The sequence below is a fragment of the Etheostoma spectabile genome, chromosome 6, assembly GCF_008692095.1.
Source record: "Etheostoma spectabile isolate EspeVRDwgs_2016 chromosome 6, UIUC_Espe_1.0, whole genome shotgun sequence".
In the NCBI taxonomy this organism is placed as follows: domain Eukaryota; kingdom Metazoa; phylum Chordata; class Actinopteri; order Perciformes; family Percidae; genus Etheostoma; species Etheostoma spectabile.
The window spans coordinates 10,491,155-10,517,998 of NC_045738.1; the positions used below are offsets into that span (position 1 = coordinate 10,491,155).

A 26,844-nucleotide genomic window follows, 5' to 3' on the forward strand; every position below is an offset into this window, starting at 1 on the left:
GAAAGATATTTGGCACATTTTAATTGTGGGCATTAATATATCCTATTAATGTGTTCAAGTTCGCCAGGCACAAAATGTTTGTATATATCAAAGGGGTGCAGTAAGTTTAAAGAAAACACCGAAACACTGTGTATAGGTAACTAAGCGGGTGTGTTTGTGTCCGTTAATGATTTCCCAGTCTGACAACTATATTAATGTCTTAATGTATGAAGAACTTTTCCTACAAGCTTGAACAAGTAAATTCAAGCTTGTAGGAAAAGTTCTTCATACATAATGAACTAAAAAAGATTTTTAAAGAAAGAAAAGGCAGATTAACATTGATGAGGAAATGCTGATATGTATTCCACAAGTAACACCGTTAAAGAGCAGGGAGTGTTACAATTGGTGCAGTAAGGGAAGCTAAAGACAAGAGACAAATGTCTACAAATAAATAGTCTAGTCAAAGTCACAATACCTGTGCAATAATAAAAATAAAGGGTTGAGTTGGCACAGAGAGGATAAAGGATAAAGGCATGGCACAAATACGTTTGTAATTTGAATCTCAGTTCCAGGTAACAAGAGAAAAAACAGATTGGAAGATAAGTTTCAATTCTGCAGTCATGCTGAAATAAAACAGAGACACAGTAGAGCTATCATCACAGTTTGAGACAGGAGTGAAAGAAAACATGTTTACCAACTGTTCACAGTTTATCATTGTTAGGGCCGGGCGAGAATTCAATATCATCATTTATCAACTTTAGGCAGAAACAAATCATGAAAATATGATCATATGATAAGATATGACCATATGATAAACGTTATCATTCTAGACATCTAGATTTCTGCTGTCCAAATAAATGTTTCAGACCAAGCCAGAATAAAAAACATTAGTTATTGACATATATATCAATATTGGAAAATAACTTATTTAACATTGTGATAATGATTTCAACCATACCGCCCAGCCATAGCCGGGCTGTTATTGTGACTTATATTGGCAGCTTTTAGTTTTGATGTAAAACCTTTTGTAATAAATGTTTGGTCCCAACCCTGACTGATCCACGATGGCAGTACAGACATGTTGGCAGTGAACGGACTGTCTATCTTACACATGGCACTCTCTTCATCACATGCAACGCAGCTATAGAGATGTCAGCGCAAACGTTCCTGATATGCTCAGAGTTACAGGCAAAAATCCAAAACAGAGACATTTTGGATTCACTTGATCAAAGAAGTAAACCAAAGCACAGAAATGTTAAAAAAAATAAAGAAGGATGATTATAATGCCGACAACCAAAATCTAAAACAACCTAAAATTGGGTCGTAATTTTTCTGCATTTGACTAATCCCATTTAAACTCTTTATTGTGGTCAAAAACAGTCACGTGCTGATTTAAGACAACAAACTGCAGAGGGATTATTCTGTTTCTTTGATAATGTTCACACCCAAAAATAATAGCTGAGCCCTAATGATGACACCATCAAATTATTCTTTTCCATCACAATCTATCCATTCTGTACTCCAGTATGAACTTTGTGTAACAAAATACTGAATTTTTGTTGTTTATGGAAACTTGATTTAATCCCATTCAATTGCTTCTCTAATAAACATGTATAAAATGATTAGGAGGCTCAAGTTGGTTGTTGGTTGCTTGACTCACCCTACTGCCTGTTTTTAAAACAGCAACTTGACATTTCATCTTGACCAGAAATACAGTTCACTTAAAAGTGGGAATTGTATGGTAAAATGAAAGCACACATACTGGACAGGCAGACACTCAGATGAGGGGACTGATATTACTATTGACACACCAGTTGCCACTCACACTACAACATTCATTGAGCTCTAACATTCCTCTCCCAGTGTTCACAGTACTTTTTATGTACATTTATGGAATGTTTTTGACCAGATTTACTTGCCACACTTTTGTTGGATTTAATGCATTTTGTAATAACTAACAACTATTTTATTTGATGATGAGTGTGCGTTTGATCAATGTCTTGAAGTAACTCCTCCTCATGTCCCAAAACAGAACCACCCTGTTCTTCTCTGTACCTCCACTCAGTCGTTATTTTCTCCAGTTTTCACGTTTTCTATCTTCTCTCCCTCTCTTTTCTCCTCCTTGTGCCCTCGCCTGTCTTCCCTTCCAGCCCCCTTCAGAGCCCTGCCGACTATTATACAGCAAACGGCTATGATGTGTATAATAAAGTAGATGGACATCCAGTAGTTGATGGTGTCAGAGGCCTTCAGCAGCACGAAGCCCATGCACATGTAGTCGTAGGCCCTCATCTTCAGGAACCAGTGAACCCAGTCAAAGATGTTCTGTCCTAAAGGACCCAGCTTAGCTCGGACAGAGGCCTCCATGGCAGACTCGGCTGCGATGCACAGAGGGATGGTGAGGAAGGAGAGGTAGTAGCCAACATGTAGTCCATGCCAGTAGGCGCTGATGAACATGGTCCAGCCGGCCCTGAGAATTACAGGCAAACAGCAGAGATGTTGCAGTCATACAGACACCAACAGCCAATGTGAGCCTTTCTGTCTCCTGTCATTTAGTTATTTAATGATGCTGGGGCACAATCAAGAAGTAAAACAAAAACAAAAAACATTATTTAAAGAGTGTGGTATGACATGAAATAATCCCTACACATCCTTAGTCTTTCAGGGAATAAACAAGAAGAAATAATATCTAATAAATTGAGATTGAAAGGATAAGTCAGGTGATTTTCTGTACTAATCTTTTTACGAAAACCAACAATGATTTTACTAAGTAAGTATTGTCTGTGTCAAAAAACTATTACTAATTTTTATTTAGGTATTTAGAGTTCCAAGAAAGAAATACTTTAAAATCTGGAGATCCTTGCTATTCTCCTACCGCTGAATTCTTTACAATTTAATCTTTTTGCACAGGCCCAATAAAGGCATTTTAATGCCAAAACACACTTTCACAACATTTATGAGTTTGGGGATTCAGACCTGTAAAATAAGCAGAAACTGCTGCACACATAAAGCTTTACCTGAGAGCGTAGGCTTTGAAGGGAGCATTGGGGTAGATGTAGTGATGCAGCCACCACTGCACTGTCATGTTCCAGTAACGCATGCCATGACGGACCTTCACACAGAAGTCAGTGTTGTAGCAGTCAATGTTCTGGATGGTTTTGAAGTCATATTTCTCTTCAGCTGTGGGATCAGGACTAGCCAAAAGGGACAAATGAAGGTAAAACAAATTGGCTTAAACGCTAACTTTCAATAACAAAAATATGACCTCCATTACAGACCAAGATGGAAGTGAGCAAAGCAATTACATTTTACAACATACAAAAATATAGATGCATCCTCTTTCACTATATTTGTTGGTCCTGTGATAATGTACCTGTAGTTGACGGTGGGTCCTCCTCCAGGTTTAGACAGCGCCTTTTCTGGATAGCAGCCCAGACCTGCACTGATACAACCAGCCTCAGCTCCACACCACGCTGCATAGAAACGCATCCGAAACACAAAGAACACTGCTATCATGTAGAATAACCTGGTGATGGAGAGGGAAAAGTACATTATTTATCTCTGTCTTACCAAACAACTGCAGAAATAAAATAAATAACTCCTTTTAGTTGCCTTCCTCTGACAAACAGCAGCCAGACTCACATATTGTACAATCAGTACACTGTAGTAAAGATTAACTGTTTCCCAGGACAATTTAGGACATATTCTGGATTATTATTCACAACATTCAAGAAATATTTTCTTTACAAAAGCATGAACCGTATGTACCTTTTAAGCCCCTATATGTATTCAGCATTCTTTTGCTTATTCCAGACTGATACAATTAAATGAGCTGAACGTTATTCATTAGATAAAAAAATATCCTCAAAATGCCTATACGTTTCCATTAATTGCTTATATTTAATTCAGTGTATTATTCTCTTAGGGTCTCTCTCTTTGTTTTTTATTTGAGGGGCTACCGGAGGAGTTTGGGATCTCTATTCAAAATAGACTTGACTCTCCCTTTGCCAGCAATACATTTTTCTATGACCCTCCAAAGTGATTGGGACAAAAAGCATCACCCTCCCCAACAATTTATTGATGCCTTTTTTCTGATTTGTGCTTGGCAAAGATGTACAGTGATGTGCAATTAGAAAATATTTCATTTTTAGAAACGTCTCATGATATATTGTTTCTAGAAGTGTATTATTTAACTTTTGTTTTCAAAAGAAAAGAAAATCTCAATACTCAATACTATCGAATCACAAAACTTCTAGAATTAAAATAAAGAAAAATCGCAATACAAATCAAATCGGCACCCATGTAACGTGAAATAATCAATTTGGGACAAAAGCTTATTGTCCCAGTCCTATTATTGATACACATTCATGAAATGATGCAATGATGATTACATAATAAATGTACTCTTATAACTGAATGGCTATGAACTATTATTGAAAGACATTATCACTGCAGTGATACATTTTAACAGTACCTAAAGAAAAAGTTTTGATCCAAGAACTCCTCTGTGCGAACGTAGGCCAGTGGGAAGACAGAGTTGACAGCCAGAAACAGAGCACCGTAGACAGGAACCAGCTTCAGGCGCTGCAGGCACGGCACCCAGCCAGGCAGGACCTGCGGGCTCGGCTGCCTCAGCCAGTCAATGTACGTTTGGAAGCGAAAGAATGGACCTTTTACGGAGAAGGACGGAGGAGTGGCGTTGAGAAGACAGTGATAGACAAAAATGGACAATAATGATAATGCAAAACACACGGAAACAGCGGACAGTGTGGTTCAAAAGAAGAGAGGGTGGTGTTGGGAATGAAAGGGGAGTGACAAAACAAAAAGACAGTAGTGGTATATTAAAAACCATAAGTCATTCTAAATAATACTGAAAACAATATGGACTCACACAATATTGGACAAGTAGCGGAGAGTGAGACAAAGAGAGACGACGGTTAAAATTCATGCAAAAACAACAATCATCAACAAGAAACACACATGAATATAAACAGCTCGCACACAAAATGTTACATTTTTTAAACAGTTAAACTTCAGTACAGACACAACTTATTCCTACCAAGACTCTAAGAAGATTCTGAGAATTGCCAGTTTCTCAGACTTACCGGTCATTATACCGGCGTAACAGTAGCTATAGGACAGGATATCGTAGAGGGAGGGCTCCTGAGACAAACCACCAATGACAGGAGACTTGGCGAAAGAGCTCACGTCCTTTTTCTTCTCCATGTGGAAGCTGTGCACCTCGTTCGCTAGACTCACCATCTGAGTTTAAAACAGAAAGATACATCAAAAGTCAACAGAAATGCGTTAATTGTTAAGACACTGTTTGTTGCTTCAATAGATCTGACAAGGTTTAGTACCTTGAGAGTGAGAAGTAGCTGGATGGCATTGGCAAAAGGTGTCGGTGGTGGCAGACCGAACCAAGTGGCCAGACGAAAGAAGAGGAGGTAGAGAAAGGTCCAGGTGAGACTCAATGCTGGGGCGTGCCTGGTAGACAGAGACGCATGTTAGGAGTGAGTTTACCATTGTTATGTCTGCACAGTATACGGTCCAGTTCCTGATGACCGTGCTGTCCCCTGTGCACTTATTGACATGTCTTGTGTGCCTTAGTCCTGTGCATCACTACACAACAGCTGAAACAAGTAGTTGACTAATTAGAAATGCTCATTTATTTAATAAATGTATCTAGATAGATAGATAGATAGATAGATAGATAGATAGATATTGTCATTTTATGCAATACAACAAAATTCTGTTGGATCCATCCTCTCCAAATAGCAGAATAGGGTAAAAATGATGAATACATGTATGTATGTATGTATATATATATATATATATATATATATATATACACAGTACATAAATAAACACAAAAAATACAAGTATTAAGATACAAGATATGATTATGTACACAAGGACATCCACGTGTATACAAACACTTTTACCTACATGTACTCAGACATACATGAATTTAAAGTAAACAAAAGATAAACAGATTAATGTTCAGTTTTATTGTCTTGGGCTCTGATAAATTGTATGTGACATTTCTTTTATGTTTTTGACATTTCAGAGTCTTTGTAGACGTATTCTTTTTTGCAGATTGTGTGTTTGTGTTTGTGTGTATGAGTGAAAAATGATTGTTAAAACATGGAAGTTAATTTCTCACCTCCAGCTGCTCTTTATAATAATCCATGTTCCAATCACCGTCACCAGAGAGTGAAGGGTGTGGATGTGACAAGTGGCGATGGCAATAGAGAGGCCCAGAAGAAGAGCTGCCCCCTGCTTTACCGGTGGACCTGAAATGAAAGCGGAGTTATACAAATTAAGCCACCTGACGTCTATATCCACAACCTTTTACTTCCGGGATTGCCCAGTTGCCACCCGGAAATTTCGCCATATGTCCTTGTTTTCGACCAGATTTCCGTTCCGCTTTTGTTGTGTTGGAATTCTATACTCCGGTGGATTTATGAGGACTATGGTTAACTGCTCCTCAGATCTCTGCAACGTAAATCAAGACAGCTAGACTATCTGTCAAATCTGAGTTTCCTGTTACACAACTAAAACAACTTTTTTTTTAAATTGGTTTAAAGAAATGCCAATAAACCAGAGCATGTTTTTCTACCATCCAGGCCAGACCCTCCTCCGCAGCTCTACAGCGTTGTGGAGGAAGGTCTGGCAAAGCAAGACTAGTGATGTTATGTTCCAAAATACTCACTGAGGTAACGAAAAAGGAATCCAACAGGGATGGAGGCAGCAAGAATTCCCAGGTAGACCAGCTCATCGGGAGACATTGCTCTGCTGGCACAGAAAACACACATAAGCTCCAAACTTGCTTATATAGAAAACTAAGCACATATGAAACATCATTAATAGACAATCCACAATTATAAGTAAACAACAATCTATTATCTACCTTGCAAATAATATATAATTTCTATTTTTATTGAGACCCCATTACAGATATGATTAAATCCTATAGTAGGTTTTGAGGATGTTGGTTGCAAAGTAAAGGGAAAACTTTTTGTCCAAAAGTTATATACAAAAAGTGAGGGTTTGCTTTTCTTTTCTTTTCTTTTTTACAAGGAAAAATTTTACCTCTTAGTAAATATGTTATTTCTTCCATATCATGAATTTGCCCGGTTATTTCTCTCTATTTTGAAATGTGTGGACGTTTTTGCAGCTATACTTCTTCAAATCTTCAGGGTGTATTATATTTACAACATAGCCTCCATGTGAAGCGAACATCGTCCCAAATCTGGTATTTTCCGGTGAGTTACGCAAGAGCGATTTGTAAGTGTTGCAGCACCATGTACCTTTATTTTGAAAGGTGCTCGAGAAAAAAAAAAAAAAGAGTTCATAAACAGATGAAATACAAAGAACACATATGGTAACGTAGACTGTTTGGAAATAAGAGAACGTAGCCATGAGGCAACATAGGAAGTAGCTGAGATAGTGACAGAGCAGTAACATTAGGGCTAACACTGCTTCGTTGATCGGTTAACGGTACAAATACCAAGGTTTAACTTCAAGATTTGGTTAAAAACGGTCCGAGCTGACTAGAATTGGTCTTCATCGCGCCCTTGACTTTAAGCTATTTCCAGACGAGTTAACGTTATACAGTCTGAGGAAAGTCACTGCTTTAACAATTGTGTTAAAGACGGCACAGACTGGATGAGAGGTGGCGGTTAAACCAAGTTATTCCTGTCGGTTACTGGTAGCAGTCTGCAAAAACTAAATGCAAATTTTCTATAGTAACCGTCAGTTATATTAGCACGCTTCAGTTGATAAACTTGATTACTTACATGTGTTAAACAGCCACGGTTTAATATCTCCGTTATCTGGCAGACCCTGCACACCCAGCCAGCACAAAATATACGGTTAAACACGATGCATTTACTTCCTGGTTGACCGACGACGCCACCTACTAGGATTGTACCATTTAAACTGGAGGAGTGTAGACTAAACCATTGACGTTTCAGGATTACTCTGGATTCAATTTTAACACATGAAACCGTATGAGGTACAATTCCAGGGAAATGTTAGCCATCAGCTCCTTTAACGCATATGGCCATCAGAAGTTAATCAAAGCCAATGAACTTCTACATATTTGAAAATTAAATTTATTTTTCAGAATACTTTATCCACCTTTTCATGTCTATGATTATGCTAAAATATAAACCCCTACTAAAACTAGAATTCATGAGAGCAAGCATTCTGGGAGGAAAAAAATAAAAAACACTTTTCTGGTCAGACCAAACATTTATTGAAAATTTTGCCACAACAGGAAGTATTAGAACACCCCCTGAAGGACATCCTTCTTAATCCTCCTCTTCATCGTCAGCTCCTCCAGCTCCACCCTGGCCCTTCTTGGCGTTCTTTCTCTTGACGCGGCCTGGGCGTCCACCACCGTATGGAGACCTTAGAGAGAAGTCAATGTGCTTCTGGCTGTCCAGGCGAACCACAAAGGAGGGGATGTTCACCACCTGCTTGCGCACGCTGCAGAGACAGAAAGGTTCACTTTAGAAAAGGCATTCAAATGTATTAATGTATTAATCTTAAAACATGTGGGCTAGTGCCATCAATTTACAGCAGGCTTCATTGACGAGGAATTCTTGACACCACAGAAAATCTGAGTATATGAAGTTAAATCATCAGCCTGATTATTTACTGCAGTACATACATTACACAAGTTTAGAGTGAATACTACAATTGCCCGAGGTGCAATCCCCCATACCTTACCTGACAGCCACAACACCAGCGGCACAGTCCAAGCCGTCGTGGCAGGATTGTCTCTGGGCAAAGTCTACAAGGTATACGGTTTTGATACCGAATTGACCTTGATTGAAATTTTAAATCTCAGCAGGAGCGTTACAAGTTGGTCCTCTAATAAAAAGGAAGCATTGAGTTTCTGATGAGTCCTTCATAAGACTTGTGCCCTTTTATTTGTTTCCTGGGAGCCGTAGCACTTACCGAATGTGCCTCTGGCGGATAAGGACACGGGCATGGTGGATACTCTTGGCAAGTCCAAGCTTGAAGACCTGAGTCTGCAGCCTCCTCTCCAAGAAATCTTCAACCTTAAGACCCAGGATGTAATCAAGCTTCATCTTACCCTCGTCCAGTACACCGATCCTCACCAGACGCCTGAGCAAAGCATTACCTAGAAAGCCACACAGGAGCCATTAATCATAAACACAGGAACATACAGTGTACATATGGCCATTTGAGTAAAATAATGGCCTCATTGACGAGGAATTCTTGACACCACAGAAAAGTCTGAAAAAAGATAATGTAATCATTGGCCATTACAGTTCTTATTTGAATTTTGCATACCTTCAAACAGACGCTTGGGGTCCTTCTCATCAAGAGTGAGCAGCTCTCTGGCAGCTTTACGAATCTTGGCCAGGGTGAACTTGACCCTCCACACCTCACGCTTGTTCCTCAGCCCATACTCACCTTGAAAGAAGATGGGACAGTAAAATGTCAAGTTAAATGCTGGAAAGTCGCAAAGAAGGCAACATCACTACACTGGTAACCATGAAATGAGCATACCAATGAGTTTCAACTCCTGGTCAAGACGAGACTTCTCGAAGGGACGGCGGGGGGTGACATATGTCTTGCGACAAACCCAACTCCTGGCAACGGGCATGGCGGCTTAAAAGTGCCTGCAAAATCAGGATATCAGACTTAAGTTAACCAGTAAACCAATAAAAAAGATTGGTAAACATTCACAAATACACACTACAGTCTCCCCAAACTCTTATAAACAAAGATAGAATTGAAGCCCAATTTGACAATCCTGTGCGTAGGCTACTGTTATCAAAATAGACCCATCTGAACAACTAAGTCACTGAGGGCTGTGGCAACCTTGTTTAAACTCCGTAATTTTAGCTTCCGTTCAAGATTACAATATTAAAATTCCAACTGAAATTTACCACAATTACAAGAACGCGTTTCAATTTCAGGAAATCGTATAAAGAAGCGTTAGAAGCTAGCTATTTCTGAACCATACGACTAGGCCGCAGCTGCACCACACCACGTTGTTCGATGTGACAAGCTAGCGTTAGCCTAAACAAATTAGCTTTTCACTTCAACAATCCGTAACAAACTACGCTGGTTATTAAAACGACACACGAGCCCATAAGCCTAATAATACCACAATGAGCCCTTTTCTTTTTACTGTTAACATTTGTACATTCTAAACGCTGAGTTTATGGCATGTTCTGGCATGAAGGTGCAATCTGTACCTGTCTCGCTCAGGCTAGCGCAGTAAAGAGGAAGTTAGAGGAAGTTCCCGTTGGTTTTATAGTGCGGATGGACGCACTACATATCCCATCATGCCTCCCCACGCTCGAACGGAAGTGGGACTGCTGGTCTTCTTTAACTGTCTGCGGTCGCACGGACACACTCTGTTGGTCAAACAGAAAAAAACAGCTGAAAACGCTCGTGTAAAGCCTTTATATATTTGGAAAACACCAACGGTACTAGCTTCAAATGTATGTGTGTGTGCTCATCACTTGCCTGATATATGTGTATTTTTATTATATATACATATACATATATATATATATATATATATATATATATATTATATATATATATATATATATATATATTTATGTGTGTGTGTGTGTGTGTGTGTGTGTGTGTGTGTGTGTGTGTGTGTGTGTGGTGTATAAATAGGATTCATGATTCTTTATGTCAAGAAATGATAACATAGCCTACTTGCAGCTGTTAGTCTCAATGGTGGAATTTACCAATTTAGGGTACACAAGGAGTTAACTGACTTGCTTTGGATTCAGTGTTTTCTCACATGCTGATGTATAGGTTGTTATTGTATAAGTGTGTAACAAGTGGTGAAAAATCTTGCATGACAACATGTGTAAGAGTGAGGGTGGTAAGGTGGTAAACTCAGAGAGAAGGACATGCGTGACTATTTATATAACTCTGAAATGGGACCCTGAGCATGTGTTTCTGTCTGTCAGGCAGCATGATCAACTGATGGACACACAGAGGCTCACTTGCTTTCTCTTTCACTCATCTATATTGTGTCTTTTACAGACAGGACATTGGTTGTTTTCTGGACTTTCTTTGCGTTTTCTTCTTTGATTTATCTGCGAGGTTGAATTGAGTCTTAACCTTCTTTCCCCTCACCCTCTTGGATCTTCAGTTTTCTCCTGTTGGGATTATTTCCCCCAGCCTAATTGCCTGCTCTCCTGTGTGCATATCAACGCTTGCTTTTCCCCTGCTTTCTTTCTCCTTGTTCTCCCATCTTCCATCGTTCCCTGTCTCCTTGTGCGTGGTGTTTGGGCCATGCTCTCCTCACCCACTGTGATTCTCCAGCCTTATGGACTCCCTGTTTACCCACAGACAACCACATGCTACCCCAGCATAGTTCAGGTAAACACTTCTTAATTTGCTCTCACATAAATGTTTTTCTTTACAAGCCTGCGTCATCCATCCAATGTCCATTTGTTGAGTCTTTATAAGGTGACTCAGGTTTTAAGAGTAAGAAATAAGATATATATGCAAATTGGATTAAAATCCATAGTTAAATGAGTTTAGGGCTGGAACCAACAACTATTTTCATTACTGATTAATCTGCTTATCAGCTGTACAATACATTCTTTGATCAATAAATTATTCTTTTTTTCTCGACTAATTCTTTCAGCTCTAAATGTGTAATCAACCATCAAGACAACACATTCAGTGAGGACAAATTTATTTATTTCACCAGAGGAAACCAAGGGGTCCTTATTTCCCTGAATTAATTAGTCACAACTTTTATTTATTTTAGTTTGGTGTTGTAACAGTGACTAGAGATTAGAGGAATGAAAAACAAAAGTGGTCTGATAGGAGCTGGGGGAAGAACACTGATTGTGAAAGATCTTGTTCATTTAATAGTAAGGACACATTAGAGGTTATCTTTAGTCTACTGGTCTCAGGGATACCAACAGCGTGCGTATGTATGTGTGTGTGTGTGTGTATGTGTGTGTGTGTGTGTGTGTGTGTGCGCGCCTAAGTGTCCCTGACATACCATTAATGCCACAATGCATCTGGTATCTCTCTACCTTGTCTCTGTGGTTCACACTCCAGCTGTATTTTTAGCCCGTCTTTCCTGAGCAGATAATCACAGGAAGAGATTCTGTCACCTTTCTTGTTTTCTATACTCAACTTAACTCTACTTATAATAAGTATGAAACCTGCCTGTTGGGCATAAACATATTGAGTATTTAGCTGTTCAAGCATAATATTCACATCTAACTCTTTAGTTTAGAAAATATAGATGGGTACTAACATGTGTAAAGAGAGGTTGTTTGGTGGTGACAGGAACCAAAAACAGAGTTTCAAGATCTGAGGAATGAAATACTTTTCCAAAACAACCTAAACTTTTTACTACTATAAAATGTTATATTTCAATGGAACACAATTTTAGAAGAAATTTCAGAAATTTCTGCATGATTGAGGCATCTGTTTAAAGAGTGTAGGTTTTAAAATCTGGTCAGTCACCCATCTTTACCTTATCTTCATTATGAACTATCTGATAAAAGCCAAGTGTTATTAAAGGAAAGAAGCAGGATGTAGAGAATGAATGGGTGGGAAAGGGATATTTAGTTTGATTTAATAAGTTATGTGTTACAACCATTTGTATCTTGGCCGGCACTAAAAGGCCACATCTGTAGTTTAGTGCTGTCTGCGTGTAAATCCTGTGGCAGCTGTCCCAGCAGGCACCTGGCTCAGAGCCATTGAACTCTGACCACCAACTGACAGCTGAGGAAGGAGACGAGAGAAAGAGGGAACAAATGTCAAAAAAAGGAGGCGAGGGGGGACACAGTGTGACACTGTGACACTGAGTCAGGCACAGTGGCTGGGGGTTACAGTCTGTGGGAATGCAAAGAGTGGTAGTGATATCTAACAGATTGTGTTATCTTCCCACATCTGTCACTTTTTTTTTATCTGTGAGGACGGTCGAGGCAATCAGACACTGTTTTTTTTCTTGAGATAAATGGGACACAATACAGACATGAGTTAGCGTTTGGATACATGTTCCAGCATGTTTCCAGCATACTGTTAACACTGGAGAATCCTTCACTATACTGTACTTTTTTTAGAATTAGAAATGACAGCAACAAATGTGATAGCAGGGTATGTGGGATTTTGAAAAATGGATTTACACTTCCAGTATGTTTTGCCTTAGGCAAATGCTTTTTATCCACACTAGCATTATGGCTCAAGAAGTGGCAATATCAGTCAGTTGGTCCACCACTTCGGTCCTAAATTACACACGTATTGGATGGATTGTTGTGAAATTGTTTACAGACATTCACGTTCTCCAGACTGTGAGTGGGAATGATGTAGCCACCAGACACCACAGCTACGGTGTACTGAGAAATACTGTATAGAGCATTTTCCCTGGCAGTGATAGGCTTAATTAGCATTGTAAAAATTGCTTTGTAAGGGCTTTAATGTAACGTTCATTAATATATGAAAGTTCAGCACTGTAGCTTTACATATTAAAATATTATTTGTTACTATATTTGTTACTAACTATATAGCCCTTTGTTAAAAAATTATATATAACAAACAATACTAATTTTCTATCCCTCACAGAGTGCCACCGACCCCAGTTTGAGAATCACTGCTCCAGAGGATGAAGCATACTGACTTTAGTAATCCCCTGACTTTTCCTCTGGTGCCACCCTGTGCCACCATAAAGTTCACTTTTGTGTTTTTTTTTGTGTTTGTGAGATATCTCAATAACTATCGGATAGAATGCCATGAAATTTGGTAGAAAGTCATGTTCTCCCCGGGACAAATTGCAATAATTTGGTGATCCCCCGACTTTTGTTAGCGTCGCCATCAGGTCAAAAGTTAAATCTCAATACTTTGTGAACAAACACCTGCCTCAGATGTAGCCTACTTTGTGTTTAGTGTTAATAAGTAAATGTGATAATGTTAACACGCTAAACTCAAATGTACCTGCTAATCATTGGCATTTTACCATTCGTTGTTCGAATGTTAGCATTTAGCCCAAAGCACTACTGTGCCTGACAGTGACTGACAGCCATCGCTCGCCATGCGCTCCAAGTCTTGTTTACATTGACAGAGAACCCATACTCTAATTTAATAAATTGACCGAGTGGGGAACAAAAAAGTTCAGTTATTGGTTCAGTCCAACATTTTTGTGATGGCAAAAGCTTACCGTTCTCATGTAGGCTACTTAAATGCTGCCAGCTATAGCGACTCAGGTGTGCACTTTGAAAACTTGGCTCAAGTGTTTGACCCATGTTCAACCATTAGTTTTTTACTGTACCATCTACACCTTCATGTCTCAAACTATTCACACCTCTTGATAGAGAGATATGTGCGAGTTTATGCAATTACACATATTAAATGATCAACCTTCTAAATCCTAAAGCTGGCTAACAAACCTTTGACATTTTACATGTAAGGCAAGGCAAGGCAAGGCAGCTTTATTTGTATAGCACATTTCAGCAACAAGGCAATTCAAAGTGCTTTACACAAAATCAGTTAAACAGATAAAACACAAGTAAAAACAGTTAAAAATCACAAGCATTAAAAACCGGTAAAACACATGAATAGACAGTTAAAAACAAAGAGAAACATAAAACACAAGAATAAAATTTACAGTGCAGCATAAGAAATTTAAAGAAATGATTAGTCATTTAAAGAAAGGCAGCATCAAATAGAAAGGTCTTCAGCCTTGATTTAAAAGAACTGAGAGTAGCAGCGGATCTACAGGTTTCTGGGAGTTTATTCCAGATATGAGGAGCATAGAAACTGAAAGCTGCTTCACCCTGTTTAGTTCTGACTCTGGGGACAGAAAGCAGACCTGTCCCAGATGACCTGAGAGGTCTGGGTGGTTCATAGTGTAGTAGCAGATCAGCAATATATTTTGGACCTAAACCGTTAAGTGATTTATAAACTAGCAAGAGTACTTTGAAATCAATTCTTTGAGACACAGGAAGCCAGTGTAAAGACTTCAGAACTGGAGTGATGTGATCCAGTCTCTTGGTCTATGTAAGGCAACACGTGGATATAAGTTCTGTTAGGATACAGAGTTCTGTTAGATATAAGTTCTGTTAGGATACAGAGATGCAAGAATTTCTATAATCCTTTAATTAAGTGAAAATATTAAGACTGCACTGGAAAAATTAAAGGAATAATTTGACCTTTTGAGAAATGTATTGTCAAGATAAAAAAAATAGATCAGTACCACTTTCATGTGGTATATGCTAGATTTCACCCTTTGGATGTGTTGACATGGGCACATTGTGCAGGTGTCAACGCGATTCAACAGACGGTTATTTGAAACCTGTTAAAACGTGACACTGGTACCGTCCATCATTGCAGCCGGGGTGCTTGGTTGCTTTACTTCTCATATCTTTTTTGTATGATGTGATAATACCTTTATTGCCATCAAAGCAGTGTTTATAATTATTAAATATTTGAGTATGAAGTCAGAAATAGAGAAGAAGAAGAAGAAGAAGAAGAAGAGCTGTTTTCCAGCAAAGTAGTAGTAGATGTAGTGGGGATATATTTTATTTTAAAAATGCTGTTGAAAAAAGTAATGAAACCATGTTGACCTCTCAAAACTGGTATTCTTAGAGTCGACCTTTAGCCTGACATACTGACTTGCAACTGTAGGAGCATTTACGTTCATAAATACTTCATCTTTATCTGGTGTGTGTGTGTGTGTGTGTGTGTGTGTGTGTGTGTGCGCGCTTGAGTGTTTAAATTGAAGACAGTGTGGGTAGGGGGATGAGGTGATTGACAGTTACAGATGACCACAGCTGCATGGTGTGGCCTCCTGGTTTTTTTTGCTCAGGCAATACTATGATGTGATTGGTGGATGAGTGGAACTTATGGTGTGGTAGGCGGGTGGCCAGCTGGCATTAAAACATGCAGCAGTTGTTAGACAATGCATCAGAAATCAAGGAATGCAGTAAAGGGGTAAGACAATGCTTTTAGCTTCTAAGTTTGATCATTCATTAATTTGTATCAAGACTGAATAGGGCTGGTATAGCATGGTTGTTCCCTTCTGTGATCTGTGCCTAACTGTTTCTGACTTTAAGGAGTTTACTGTGTTATTTGACTGAAACAAGGATTTAGATGCGTCTGAGTCATGGTTTCAGTCATTCAAAACTAAATTTATTTTCATCATTCATTGATCTATCTATTATTTATTTCAGGAACTGGTTGATCATTTATTCTATAATATGTCAGAATATACTGCAAAACTCCTGTCCCGATGTCCCTGGTTCTTTTGTCTGACAGTCAAAAGTTAAACTTGCTACAACATAAACCAGAGAAATGCAGGAAATCTTCAAATTTTAATAACTGGAACCATGAACTTTTTGGCAGTTTTACTTGACAAATGACAGAGGGTTAATTATCTATCAAAATTGTTGCCAAATAATTAAATGAATTGATTGATAAACTAATTGTTTCAGCTCTAGCTGGAAACATAGCAACACCACAGTGCAGCAATGTTCCTAAAAGTTCTGCATTCACAGTTTTACTTAAGTGAAAGTATCAACATTAGAATATAAAGAACAAAAAATTAAAGTTCTCATTACAGAGAATGGCTCATTTCAGAATCATTTATTGGTTTATAAGTATTGATACATTATGTTGCTCATTGCTTTAATGTTGCAGGGCTAACATTAATTATTTTACATTCTGCTGGGTAGCTGAATTGCCTTCCAGGGATCAGTAAAGATCGATACGTACAATAAAGCTTTATCTGTTGATAACATTTTAATTACTATTCTAAATTAACCAGTAACTAAAGTTATCAAATACATGTAGTATAAAGTAGAATAGTTGCCTCTAAAGTGTAGTGTGGTAGAAGGTAGCAGAAAATCAAAGTGGTATCTGAAAATTGTACTCAAGAGTAAATGTACTAAGTTTCCACCACTGACAGGGAAGACATGCTTTTCATTTTAGTATTTTAACCAGTACTTGCAAACATTTTGGCTTAAACAAGCATCTAGAAATTTAGAAACTGGGATTACACATGTTCATTCTCTCATTCTCATACTTTGCATTGATTTGTTCATGCATCATAAACATTCTCAAATCGCAACAATTCATTATTGTGAAAGCAGAAGAACAGTAACAACCTGGTTAGTTTGTTTATGCCTCTGACATGCGATATCTTGTGTGGTATCAGGGGCTGATTTCTTTGCTCCCTCTCTGTCTCCATGCAGGGGGGCGCCACTCAGGAGGCCGGCCCCGGCAGCGGCGACCCCACCCTGCCTCAGGTCTACGCCCCCCCTCCCTCCTATCCCCCGCCTGGTCAAGGTCCGCCAACATCTGTAGGCAGACTGCCACCTCTTGATTTTACCACTTCACACCCCAGCTCAGAGTACCCAGAACACCCCCAACTCAGAGTCTATCAGGGCCCTCAGCTCGAAGGGGCAGAGGCTCTGACATCCAGTAACACGGTAAGAACAGTTTGTGAGTGGAATTCAGTTCATGACAAGACAAAAATGTCCCAATAAAATCCGATCTTCAGTAAGTTAATGTGACAAGAAGCCCTGCTGCTTCAGGTAGTACATCCATATGTCCTATCAGGGGAACGTGGCCAGATTGAGTTTCCTTCTATATTTAGAGCCCCACTTCCACTGTTGTGTCCATGTAAGGGAAGGCCGCTCATAACCAACGTGTGTGTGTGTGTGTGTGTGTGTGTGCGTGTGTGTGTGTGGTGGGGATTTGTTGATGAAAATAAATCCCCACTATTCTGCTTCCCTGTGTCTTATTTAAGCAGGCTATAAAACAGATCACCTTTCAAGATTATGGTTGTGACATTTTGTGATGATATTGATAGTTTACAATGAAGTGGGTTAAAGGATTTACTGTTTTAACAGTGGAGTGACTTTTTATTTAAATGGAAAATGTTATTGCAACATAAAAGAAAGCAGCTGTATGTTAATATAAGAATTATGTTTTTTAATTCAACACAGTTTGTCACACTGCAAAAAATATACCACTTTTGTCTGTAATTCGTATTTTCTCAATTAAGTGAAAACATCCGCCAGTTCAGTAAGATTATTTCAAACTGTTTCCAATTTAAAAAAAAAACTTTTTCTAAATATTTACTAAAAGCAAATTGAATTTTCCTTGATTATAGTGCAGCAACCTGCATTATCCTTTCTTTATTAACCATGGTAGCGGCAAGGCACTAGTTATGGTTACGTTGGTCCGTTGGTTGGTTCACACATAAATATCTCAACAAATGTCCCTGGAATTCAATGGCAATTTGAAATATTCATGGTCCCCAGGTGAGATGCACATTTATGGTTTTGAATGAATTATCTTTGCCACTGATAGTCAAGGTCCCAAGAGGATAAATCCTAATAGGTTTGGTGATCCTGTGACATTTCCACTAGTGCCATCATCAGGTCAAAACTTCAGTTATAAGACCAAATAGTTGCAAAACTGATGGTGATGATGAACATTTCCATGAGTCTCAGCTCTACTTTGTGTTTAGTGCTAATTAGCAAATGTTAGCATGCTATCTGGATAAACCAAGATTTAGTGTGTTAGCATGTTAATGTGGTGAACATGGTAAACATTAAACTGTAGCATTGTCACTGTGAGCAGGTTAGCATGCACCACTGTGTAAGTAACAGAGATACTAGCATTGCCGTAGTCTGGATAATTATTTAAAAATATAATTTAAGTTGGAAGCAGGTTGAAATATTCTATTGGCATGAAGACAATAAGGTTTTTAGGGATCCGTTTAGACAGAAATTAGTATTGCTTACACTAATCAATTTTCCTTCAGGCATGAACACATCCACAATGATATGGTCAGACGTTTTTAGCCTGGTCTGACTGGCAGATCAGCTTTGTCCTGCTGCTGCACATCTCTCTTCCTCCTCTCATAAATGGTGTTTTGTGGCCCCATCTATATATTTTATTACTAGAGCCCCTGACATACTCGGGTCCGTGCTGATTTTCGGGGGAAAGTTGAGACGTCGCCATGGAGGGAGGGGGTCAAAAGGGGAGGCTGACCAGATGACCCCCTTTCCCCTTCTGAAATATCGCTCAGGTCCAGAAACACAATTCTGCATCGTGACATGACACCACCACTCAACTCAAACCTCTCTCCCTGTCTCCCTTCCACTCCAGCCTGTCTGTTGTCTGTGTGTGTGTGTGTGTGTATGTGTGTGTGTGTGTGTGTGTGTGTGTGTGTGTGTGTTTGTGTGTGTGTCTGTGTGTGTGTGTGTGTGTCTGTGTGTGTTTGTGTGTAAGCCACTGTAGTGTAATCCAATGGCCTGTGTGTGTTTATGTGTGTAAAACACTCCTGTGTGTGAATGTGTCTCTGTCCCTTCTATCCAACTTATTAATTATGCCACTTGACAATTGACCTTTAACCCTTGGCAGAAAAGCAGCACCGTGACCCCAGACTGACCCTTGTGGAACGTACAGTTTTGAGCTATTTGCCTCCCCCACCCCCACCCATCACCCTCTTCCTTGTCAAGCTTTCTGCGCACCTTTGCCTTGTTTACTTTGGTTTAATTGTATTCTTCACTGCTGCACTGAGGCCTTTCCCACCATCTCCCTCTTGGTATCAGAATGCTTATACACTCAAGACTTCACTTTTGCATTAGATTCAGGACTGCCATTTTTTAAATACCATTAATTTTCAAGTAATTTTTCTTTGCTTTTTAATGAATATTTTTCCTCTCCTTCTTCATCACTGCTGAAGCTCACTGTGTTTACATGCAGACATTTTATTGCAATGTTCTTGTTTGGGCTCATTCATTTGTCTTAAAAACATATATTTAACTTTTTTGGAATGGTTGATGATGCTGGTTGACCAACACATACACGTGCACACAGTAGCATCGTGGTGCATTGTGGGATAGTGAATGTTTTGGTTTTGGCATATTAGTATTTTAGGTTTTCTGCATGGGGCAATCTGACGTTGTTGAATATTACTATAGTTTTGTACATTCTAGATTACTACAACTGCAGATAACTTTAGGACTAAGTTCAAGTCTTTCTTGCTTTTCGGGGAGCTTAAACTGTATTTACTCTCTTTGCAACAGCTTGAGTGAGCATAAGAAGTTTTATTGTCAGATATATAATCTTCGTTGTTATTGTACAGTGTTTTAGTCTTCATACCAAGGCATGTAGCGCCTTACTAAAATGGAGCCCTTTAGTGCCTCCTCATGTTTGCCTGAGAGGGATCACTGGTTGCTGAATGCTCTTTGAACTTTGGTTTGAATCACTTCATGAAAATGATCTTTGCCTAATGCTCTTGTGATGCTTACGTGACTGGATATTTTTTACAGAACAGAAATCTCTGAAAGATTTTGCAGAATTGGTTCTCTGAATTGACTTTATGATTTGTTCCCCTTTCTTTCTTTGCTTTTCTACTGATGCCCTCTTCCCATTTTTCCCTCTCACCTACTCTCATCTCATTTATACTCTTTCTTTTTCCATCTTTTGTTTTCCATCTTTCTGTTATTGTTTGTTCTTTCACGTCCTCTTCCTTCCCGTCCATTCTTCTTCTATCCACTTGCTTGCTTCTTCTCCTCTTCCTCCTTCTCCTATTTTCATACTGTCTCACTGTCAGGAGGATGTCTTGGCCCCTGTGACCTCTGACCCCCAGTCTCTGAGCATGTCCGTGTCATCAGCGGGCGGAGCAGGAAGTGGAAGTGATGAGGAGGGGTCGGGTAAGGCCCAACCGAAACGCCTTCACGTCTCCAATATCCCGTTCCGCTTCAGAGACCCAGACCTCCGCCAGATGTTTGGGGTATGAATTTCTCATTCTCACACAGAATTACAATGAATGTGTACAGTTGTCCATATTAATGATTTAATGATCTTTATCTTATTTATTTTTTATTTACTTACTTATTCTGACATTTTCAGCAATTTGGGAAGATCCTTGATGTAGAAATTATCTTCAATGAGAGGGGGTCCAAGGTGAGCATCACAAAAATATTATAAGTTCCAAAACTGAATTTTTAGTGGAAAAAAAAAACAGAATATAAACACACAATGTGACTGTGTGAACTTGTAGGGCTTTGGGTTTGTCACCTTCGAGAGTGCAGGTGAGGCTGACCGAGCAAGAGAAAAGCTGAATGGGACGATTGTGGAGGGGAGAAAGATTGAGGTGAGGTAGAATTTCCAAAAACGTGTAGGTTTCCACATCAATATTCTGAATGTATTAATCTTTTATCATCACATATTCTGTGTTTCCACAGGTTAATAATGCCACTGCAAGAGTAGTTACCAAGAAGCCACAGACGCCTCTTGTTAATAGCGAAATCTCAAGTGAGACATTTGTTGTTTTTTTACATTTATGTGTTGGGGGATTCTGGAAGAGTTCTGTGAAACGTATTCTCATTTTTTTCTGTAGCTTCTGGATGGAAGATCAACCCCGTCATGGGGGCGATGTACGCACCTGAACTCTATACAGGTGGGTTCCTCCCTGTAACACCATCTGTTATTGTAACAAGATAACAAGCATTGGACTATTCACTTTTTCTACTAATTGTTTTTTTCTTTAGTTGCCAGTTTCCCGTATCCCGTAGCAACTCCCACATTGGCCTACCGGGGCTCTGCGCTGCGGGGTCGAGGCCGAGCCGTCTACAACACAATTCGCTCCGCTGCAGCCACGCCCACTGCTGTACCCACCTACCCTGGGTTAGACACTCCCTGCGATCCCATACCCATACTGCCGTACTATTCAGTGTGCCAGAAAGACATTTGATATGTTCCAATCCACAGTATTTCAATTGCAGTATGCCAAAAATACCAGGATGTCCTTCTGTATCCGGTCAAATTTTGTAGTATGTAAGTCAGCTTGCTTTATATAAGCACGAGGGTCAAAGTTCAAGTTAAGTTAAGAAGTAGTGTGTCGCAAATGTATGCATACTGCATTCAACAGTGCGTACGTTGCGAGGGCAACTGCAGTACATACTAAAAGAGAAAAGTATGCGATTTGGAACTCAGCATCTATGTCTAAGTACCAGTACCTGGTCTACATTCACTTTGTTCACTGCTTTAACATTTTATTATTGTTTTCACTCACTTTTCTCAGGGTGGTATATCAGGATGGACTGTATGGAGCAGAAGTCTATGTAAGTAACTGCACATGTCTCTTCCTGAAGTCATTTAAAGTGGTGTAGCTACTGTATATACATGTTATTTTATTTTTTTGTGTGCAGGGTGGCTATCCTGCAGCTTATAGAGTGGCTCAATCGGTATCTGCTGCCACAGCAACCTACAGTGATGGGTAGGCAGAGAAACACCCCACACAGTCCCCCCATGTGTTTCTCATAGCAAGATTACAAATCAACTTTTACTTCTAATCTGACAAATTCAAAGGAGGGGAAGTCTTTTCTTTATTTTAGGATTTATTCCATAGATCTACATCAATTGAGCAATTATCTACCAGAAAGCCTGACAAGTTTATTTTTTAACTGCATTGGATTTTTGGAAATATGATCTCTGCCTCACTTGCAACATTTACAAACACATCTTTATCATGAGTGCATACAATATACTTTATGGATCCCCAAAAACCATCAAAGGCTGTTACATTCTATCAGATGAGTCAAAAATATAACTGAATACATCAATAAATAATACAGTTAGTTGAATAGGCTAATTAAAATGAAGTGTAAAAATATCTATTAAGCTTTATACTTTAACCCCCAACCAGTTGGTAAAACAAATAATTTTCCCTTATTCAGTAAAGATCATGTCCTTGGTTTTGTGTCTGGAAATGTGTTTTAATAACTAGTTAACTACACATGACAGGGTTTATTAAGGCTATTTCAGATTTTCTTTTAAACTAATCGTCTTTCACTTTGACCTTTTTTTAAATAAAAATTAATCAAATAGTGGAAATGACCGTTATAAAGGAAGAACTTACAAAAGACTATCTTTAAGCAGCTGAATTAATAAATAAAAAAGGTTAACCAGTATGGGGTGCCGTTTGTAAAGCGGCTCACACTGAACACAAGAGCAACATTTTGTCATATTCTTACAATGTTTAAAAAACTGGTATGAATTTTTTAGGGTCAATTTGACAAATACTGTTGTAAATGTGCAAAAAATGACCCTCAAAAATTCATATCAGTTTTTTAAACATTGTTTGAAGCTAAATGTGAAAAAATGTTGCTGGTATTTTCTGCGTGAGCAGCTTTACAAACAGCACCCCACAAACCAGCCTTTCTAAAATCCTGGCTACTGCAGATGACATATACATCTGCTCCTGATGTTTTTGAACAGATACGGACGCATTTACACCACAGCTGCGGATCCCTATCACCACTCAGTTGGACCAACAACGACATATGGAGTTGGTACAATGGTGAGTTGAGTCAAAACACACACAGCCCCTGTTGTGAGCTATCTTGTTACGTGTGTGGTTAACGGCAGACCCTGGTCACACCTGGCACACTGCTTCTGTCAACAGGCCAGTTTGTACAGAGGAGGATATAACCGCTTCACCCCGTACTGAGCCACCCACTGGTGGGAAGACGTCTCTTTTGAACTGGGATTGGCTGATCCATGGACACGGCACGATAGATTGTGAGATCCTTGGTAACGTGGAAATGATTTTACTTCCTGCCTCCATCACAACCTCTCCTCGAGAGACTAAACAGACTGAAGTTGTAAATAGTGTAGGACCCATTTACTGTCCATTCTACTGACGAATAGCACCTAAAAGAGGATGTTATGTAATATATAGACTTAAAAGCTTTAAAGGATTATTGTTTTCTGAATTTAAAGAGTAGTGATGTTGGCTAACACTACAGAAGTGGGTGAAAAATACTGTGAGAATGAATTTTGTGAATAATATCTGCAAGATTCACGGGTCAAACTGTACAAAACGTTTGTTTAATGACTTCTTTTTAATGACTGATTATTTACTAAATCTTGTTTGAGTGTGTGTGGTGTGTGTGTGTGTTTGTGTGTGTGTGCGTGTGTGTGCGCGCATGTGTGTGGTGTGTGCGTGCGTGCGTGTGTGTGCGTGCGTGCGTGTGTCTGTGTGTGTGTGTGTGAGTATATGAGTGAGGTTATGCATCAACACTGTTTAGTTACCCAGTCGACCGAGACAGCTGTAACACTGGTATCATTATTACAAACAACAAAATTAATGCTGGTCAGGATGTAATTGGAATTGTATTTGTTTTTTGTGCCTTTCTAACAATCTACCTCTCATACATTTTTAGCTTTTAATACAGCTGTCATAATTAATTAATCCTGTATCATTTTCTGTGTTTGTGATCTTTGATTCTGCTGAGCTTTTTTCCTTTTCACTTTTCTGTCCATAAATGCTCATTTAACATATTTTCTGTCTCTGGTGCTCCGTACCTCACTACCCAATGAGCCTTTAACTATTGAGGGTTACTGTTCCTCTGTTCACCCAGGAAAGTTTTATTTTTCTGAGATTCTTTAAACCCTGTTTTACTTTCACACAGTTATACACATGCACAACTAGGAATTGCAGTAAGACATGTCTTTTGCTGCCGGCTTTGCTGCACAAACTGAGGTTGAAAGGCAGTAGAATATAAATATTTCAGACTGTGTCTCTCATCTTGATGCTGCAGATGTTACTGCTCACTGTGTAAGAGTTCACATATATTCTGTTCTATTCAAACTCTTGTCTAATGTTGCCTTCTTCCACTCTTTACTGTCATCCTTTTCCTGTGTTTTCTCTCTCCGTCCTCACTAAGAACTGTTGAATGACTTCTCAACTTGTATTGATAATTTCTTCTCAACCTACTCTTTGTTTCTGTTGCACTCTTTCCTGCTGTGTTTGATGTTTACCTCTAAATAAAACTTTTTTTTCTCTCTTTTCCTCTTCTGTCCTTCATTGATCCGTAACATTTTCCAATGTCTTTGTTTTTTGCTTCTATGCTGCTCTGATGCCAAAGAAGTCTTGACTTGTAATTGATGTAAAAGTAACTTGACTGACTTCCTCCACTCACATCCCATGTGTCTGGATCAAATTAATCAGGACTTATACTGTAACCCAGGCAGCCTCTTTCCTTCTATTTCTTGCATTTATTGAACTTGTTTTGTGCCTGTACTTCTCTTCTAATTGCATGTCTTACTACCTACTTTCTGATATAAATTCAAAGGTTTCATTAGAATGTGTAGTTGTACCAGTATAATACTTGATATAGATTTTAATCTTTCTGCTTTTTAACCTCCATCTTTTCTCCCTGAATGTATTCCCTGTGCTTCGACTTTGTCTTTTTGCTTGATGGATGCATTTTCTCTCTCCTGCTCCTGTATACCGGGTAGATCTAGCTTTCTTGTCATTAATGTAGCAGTTCCTTCCTTGCCTGTTGGTGCTTAGTTCTCGCTTCATGCTGAGCTAGTTTTGCAGCTCTACTTTTGCTCTTTTGTCTTTCATCAGTAGCTGTTCTATTGTTCTTTATAGTTTTAAAACGATTTCTCTAACTGGACAGCCAGGTGTATTAGGGCCATTTAAGCCATGCCAAGACTCTCAAACTTCTCAAACTTTTCACTTGAGATTAATTATACTGTTTTAAACTCTCTACATATATAGCTTTTTAGTGCACCTTTAATAATACAATTGTTAACAAACACATGTCCTGGTCTTTTGCAGAACGTTTGACCAAAGTCTTGTTAGATTTGATGTGAAAATACCTTTTATCATATGGGGCTTAATGAAGACAATATAGAGGTACTGTACATCAAGTAAAAAACACTTCATTGTATTTTGAGGCATACAATTAAGTTTTTTTTAAACCAGACTTTTATTAGAGGTTTATGCAGAAATGTAGTTTTCCTTAGACTTTTTGTATACAGTTTTTAACCTTCAAACTATTTTCCTGCTGTTCTTCTTTCCTGTTTAATTTTAATAAACCAAACTGCATGAGCTCAATCTTTTGCTGTTCTTTCCTTTCTTTATAACCAATCACATGTAGTTTTACATATTGTCTTCTATACTAATCTTTGATTACTGTTTCTTTGTTGTATTTACTGACATTTTCCCTGTAATTTCAATTTTTCTAAATCTTTTTCAACCTATCATGAAACTCTTACTCAACTCTTTTCTTTTCCAAATATTCACAATTCACTTTGATGTCATCTTACACCTTAAACGTGTTGGCCAATATAAACATGTTAAACAAAGCTGTAAAAAGGAAAAGATGTAAATACCTTCATTGTATCAAGTAACCACTCAATTCCCTCACTCGACATTTGTTCCATAATAAACTGTTCATGCAAAACTTCTCTTCTCAGTTCTATTTTTTTTAAACTTAGTTTTATTCATTTATCAAATTCTGTTAATCAATTTTGCCAGTATGCATTACATGATTTAAAACGCAACACTTGATGTTCTTTATACTTGAAGTTTATTAATTTCTTCAAAAACAAATATACACAATATTTACAAAATGGCAGTTTATCATGTCAGATCTGTAGATAGGAAGGAGACATTGCAGATTAAACTTCAGCTTCAGTTGTTAGTGAGCTGCAACATAAACTACGGTATTAAAGCATTACAGATGCAATACAATACTTACTAGGGAGAGTGACTAATTGCAAACGGGAAACGGTCACAGACATACTCAACAGAAAAGATAAGAATGAGGAGAAAACAAATACTGGTGAGAGATTTGTAGGAAAGAGCAGGAGAGGAGAGCATGCAGGGAGAGGAAATAGAGAAAGTGAGCTGAAAGGCAGAGAAAAGACTAATTCAAAGTAAATGGCAGAAAAGGAACACAGGAGAGGTGAGGGGCATGGGGAGTTCTTCCAGTAAATGTCAAGGAAAGAGTTACAAAGACTTAGGGGAGGTAAACAGTAACATGGGAGCAAAAATGACTGCATCGGAGA

At 38.7% G+C, this 26,844-nt stretch overlaps 3 protein-coding genes across 6 annotated transcripts; 1 reads left to right on the top strand and 2 right to left on the bottom strand.

Moving 5' to 3' along the window:
- Window positions 1–319: 319 nt before the first annotated feature.
- Window positions 320–12,377, bottom strand: mboat7 (membrane bound O-acyltransferase domain containing 7). 4 transcript variants are annotated; one of them, XM_032519666.1, is made up of 9 exons: window positions 12,374–12,377; window positions 6,692–6,774; window positions 6,143–6,272; window positions 5,337–5,463; window positions 5,082–5,238; window positions 4,451–4,646; window positions 3,350–3,502; window positions 2,994–3,170; window positions 320–2,446 (listed from the first exon to the last, which is right to left on the bottom strand). In XM_032519666.1, exons 2-9 carry the CDS (start codon window positions 6,765–6,767, stop codon window positions 2,041–2,043), a joined length of 1,422 nt encoding a protein of 473 aa, XP_032375557.1. In that variant the 5' UTR covers window positions 6,768–6,774; window positions 12,374–12,377; the 3' UTR covers window positions 320–2,040. The 4 variants fall into 4 exon arrangements, with proteins under 4 accessions (XP_032375557.1, XP_032375554.1, XP_032375556.1 ...); XM_032519663.1 differs by lacking the exon at window positions 12,374–12,377 and adding an exon at window positions 7,779–7,896 and having other exon boundaries at window positions 6,692–6,771; XM_032519665.1 differs by lacking the exon at window positions 12,374–12,377 and adding an exon at window positions 7,779–7,848.
- rps9 (ribosomal protein S9) lies at window positions 8,216–10,405 on the bottom strand. The gene is made up of 5 exons (XM_032519668.1): window positions 10,221–10,405; window positions 9,526–9,638; window positions 9,307–9,429; window positions 8,947–9,133; window positions 8,216–8,472 (listed from the first exon to the last, which is right to left on the bottom strand). Exons 2-5 carry the CDS (start codon window positions 9,620–9,622, stop codon window positions 8,295–8,297), a joined length of 585 nt encoding a protein of 194 aa, XP_032375559.1. The 5' UTR covers window positions 9,623–9,638; window positions 10,221–10,405; the 3' UTR covers window positions 8,216–8,294.
- rbfox1l (RNA binding fox-1 homolog 1, like) lies at window positions 10,946–24,832 on the top strand. The gene is made up of 12 exons (XM_032519667.1): window positions 10,946–11,373; window positions 17,208–17,444; window positions 20,588–20,767; window positions 20,887–20,940; window positions 21,038–21,130; window positions 21,222–21,291; window positions 21,377–21,436; window positions 21,528–21,663; window positions 22,061–22,100; window positions 22,188–22,255; window positions 23,257–23,338; window positions 23,444–24,832. The coding sequence occupies exons 1-12, from the start codon at window positions 11,287–11,289 to the stop codon at window positions 23,486–23,488; spliced, it is 1,152 nt and encodes a 383-aa protein (XP_032375558.1). The 5' UTR covers window positions 10,946–11,286; the 3' UTR covers window positions 23,489–24,832.
- The last annotated feature ends 2,012 nt before the right edge of the window (window positions 24,833–26,844 follow it).

Coding starts and splice junctions, on each gene's coding strand:
- mboat7 (XM_032519666.1), bottom strand. CDS start 6,767: ATGTCTCCCGATGAGCTGGTCTACCTGGGAATTCTTGCTGCCTCCATC. Junction 4,647..5,081: donor TTACGCCGGTATAATGACCG/GTAAGTCTGAGA, acceptor TCTCCGTAAAAG/GTCCATTCTTTCGCTTCCAA. Junction 3,503..4,450: donor GATCAAAACTTTTTCTTTAG/GTACTGTTAAAA, acceptor CTCCATCACCAG/GTTATTCTACATGATAGCAG.
- rps9 (XM_032519668.1), bottom strand. CDS start 9,622: ATGCCCGTTGCCAGGAGTTGGGTTTGTCGCAAGACATATGTCACCCCC. Junction 9,134..9,306: donor CCCCAAGCGTCTGTTTGAAG/GTATGCAAAATT, acceptor GTGGCTTTCTAG/GTAATGCTTTGCTCAGGCGT. Junction 8,473..8,946: donor ATCCGCCAGAGGCACATTCG/GTAAGTGCTACG, acceptor CTGTCTCTGCAG/CGTGCGCAAGCAGGTGGTGA.
- rbfox1l (XM_032519667.1), top strand. CDS start 11,287: ATGCTCTCCTCACCCACTGTGATTCTCCAGCCTTATGGACTCCCTGTT. Junction 20,768..20,886: donor ACCTCCGCCAGATGTTTGGG/GTATGAATTTCT, acceptor TGACATTTTCAG/CAATTTGGGAAGATCCTTGA. Junction 22,256..23,256: donor ACAGCAACCTACAGTGATGG/GTAGGCAGAGAA, acceptor GTTTTTGAACAG/ATACGGACGCATTTACACCA.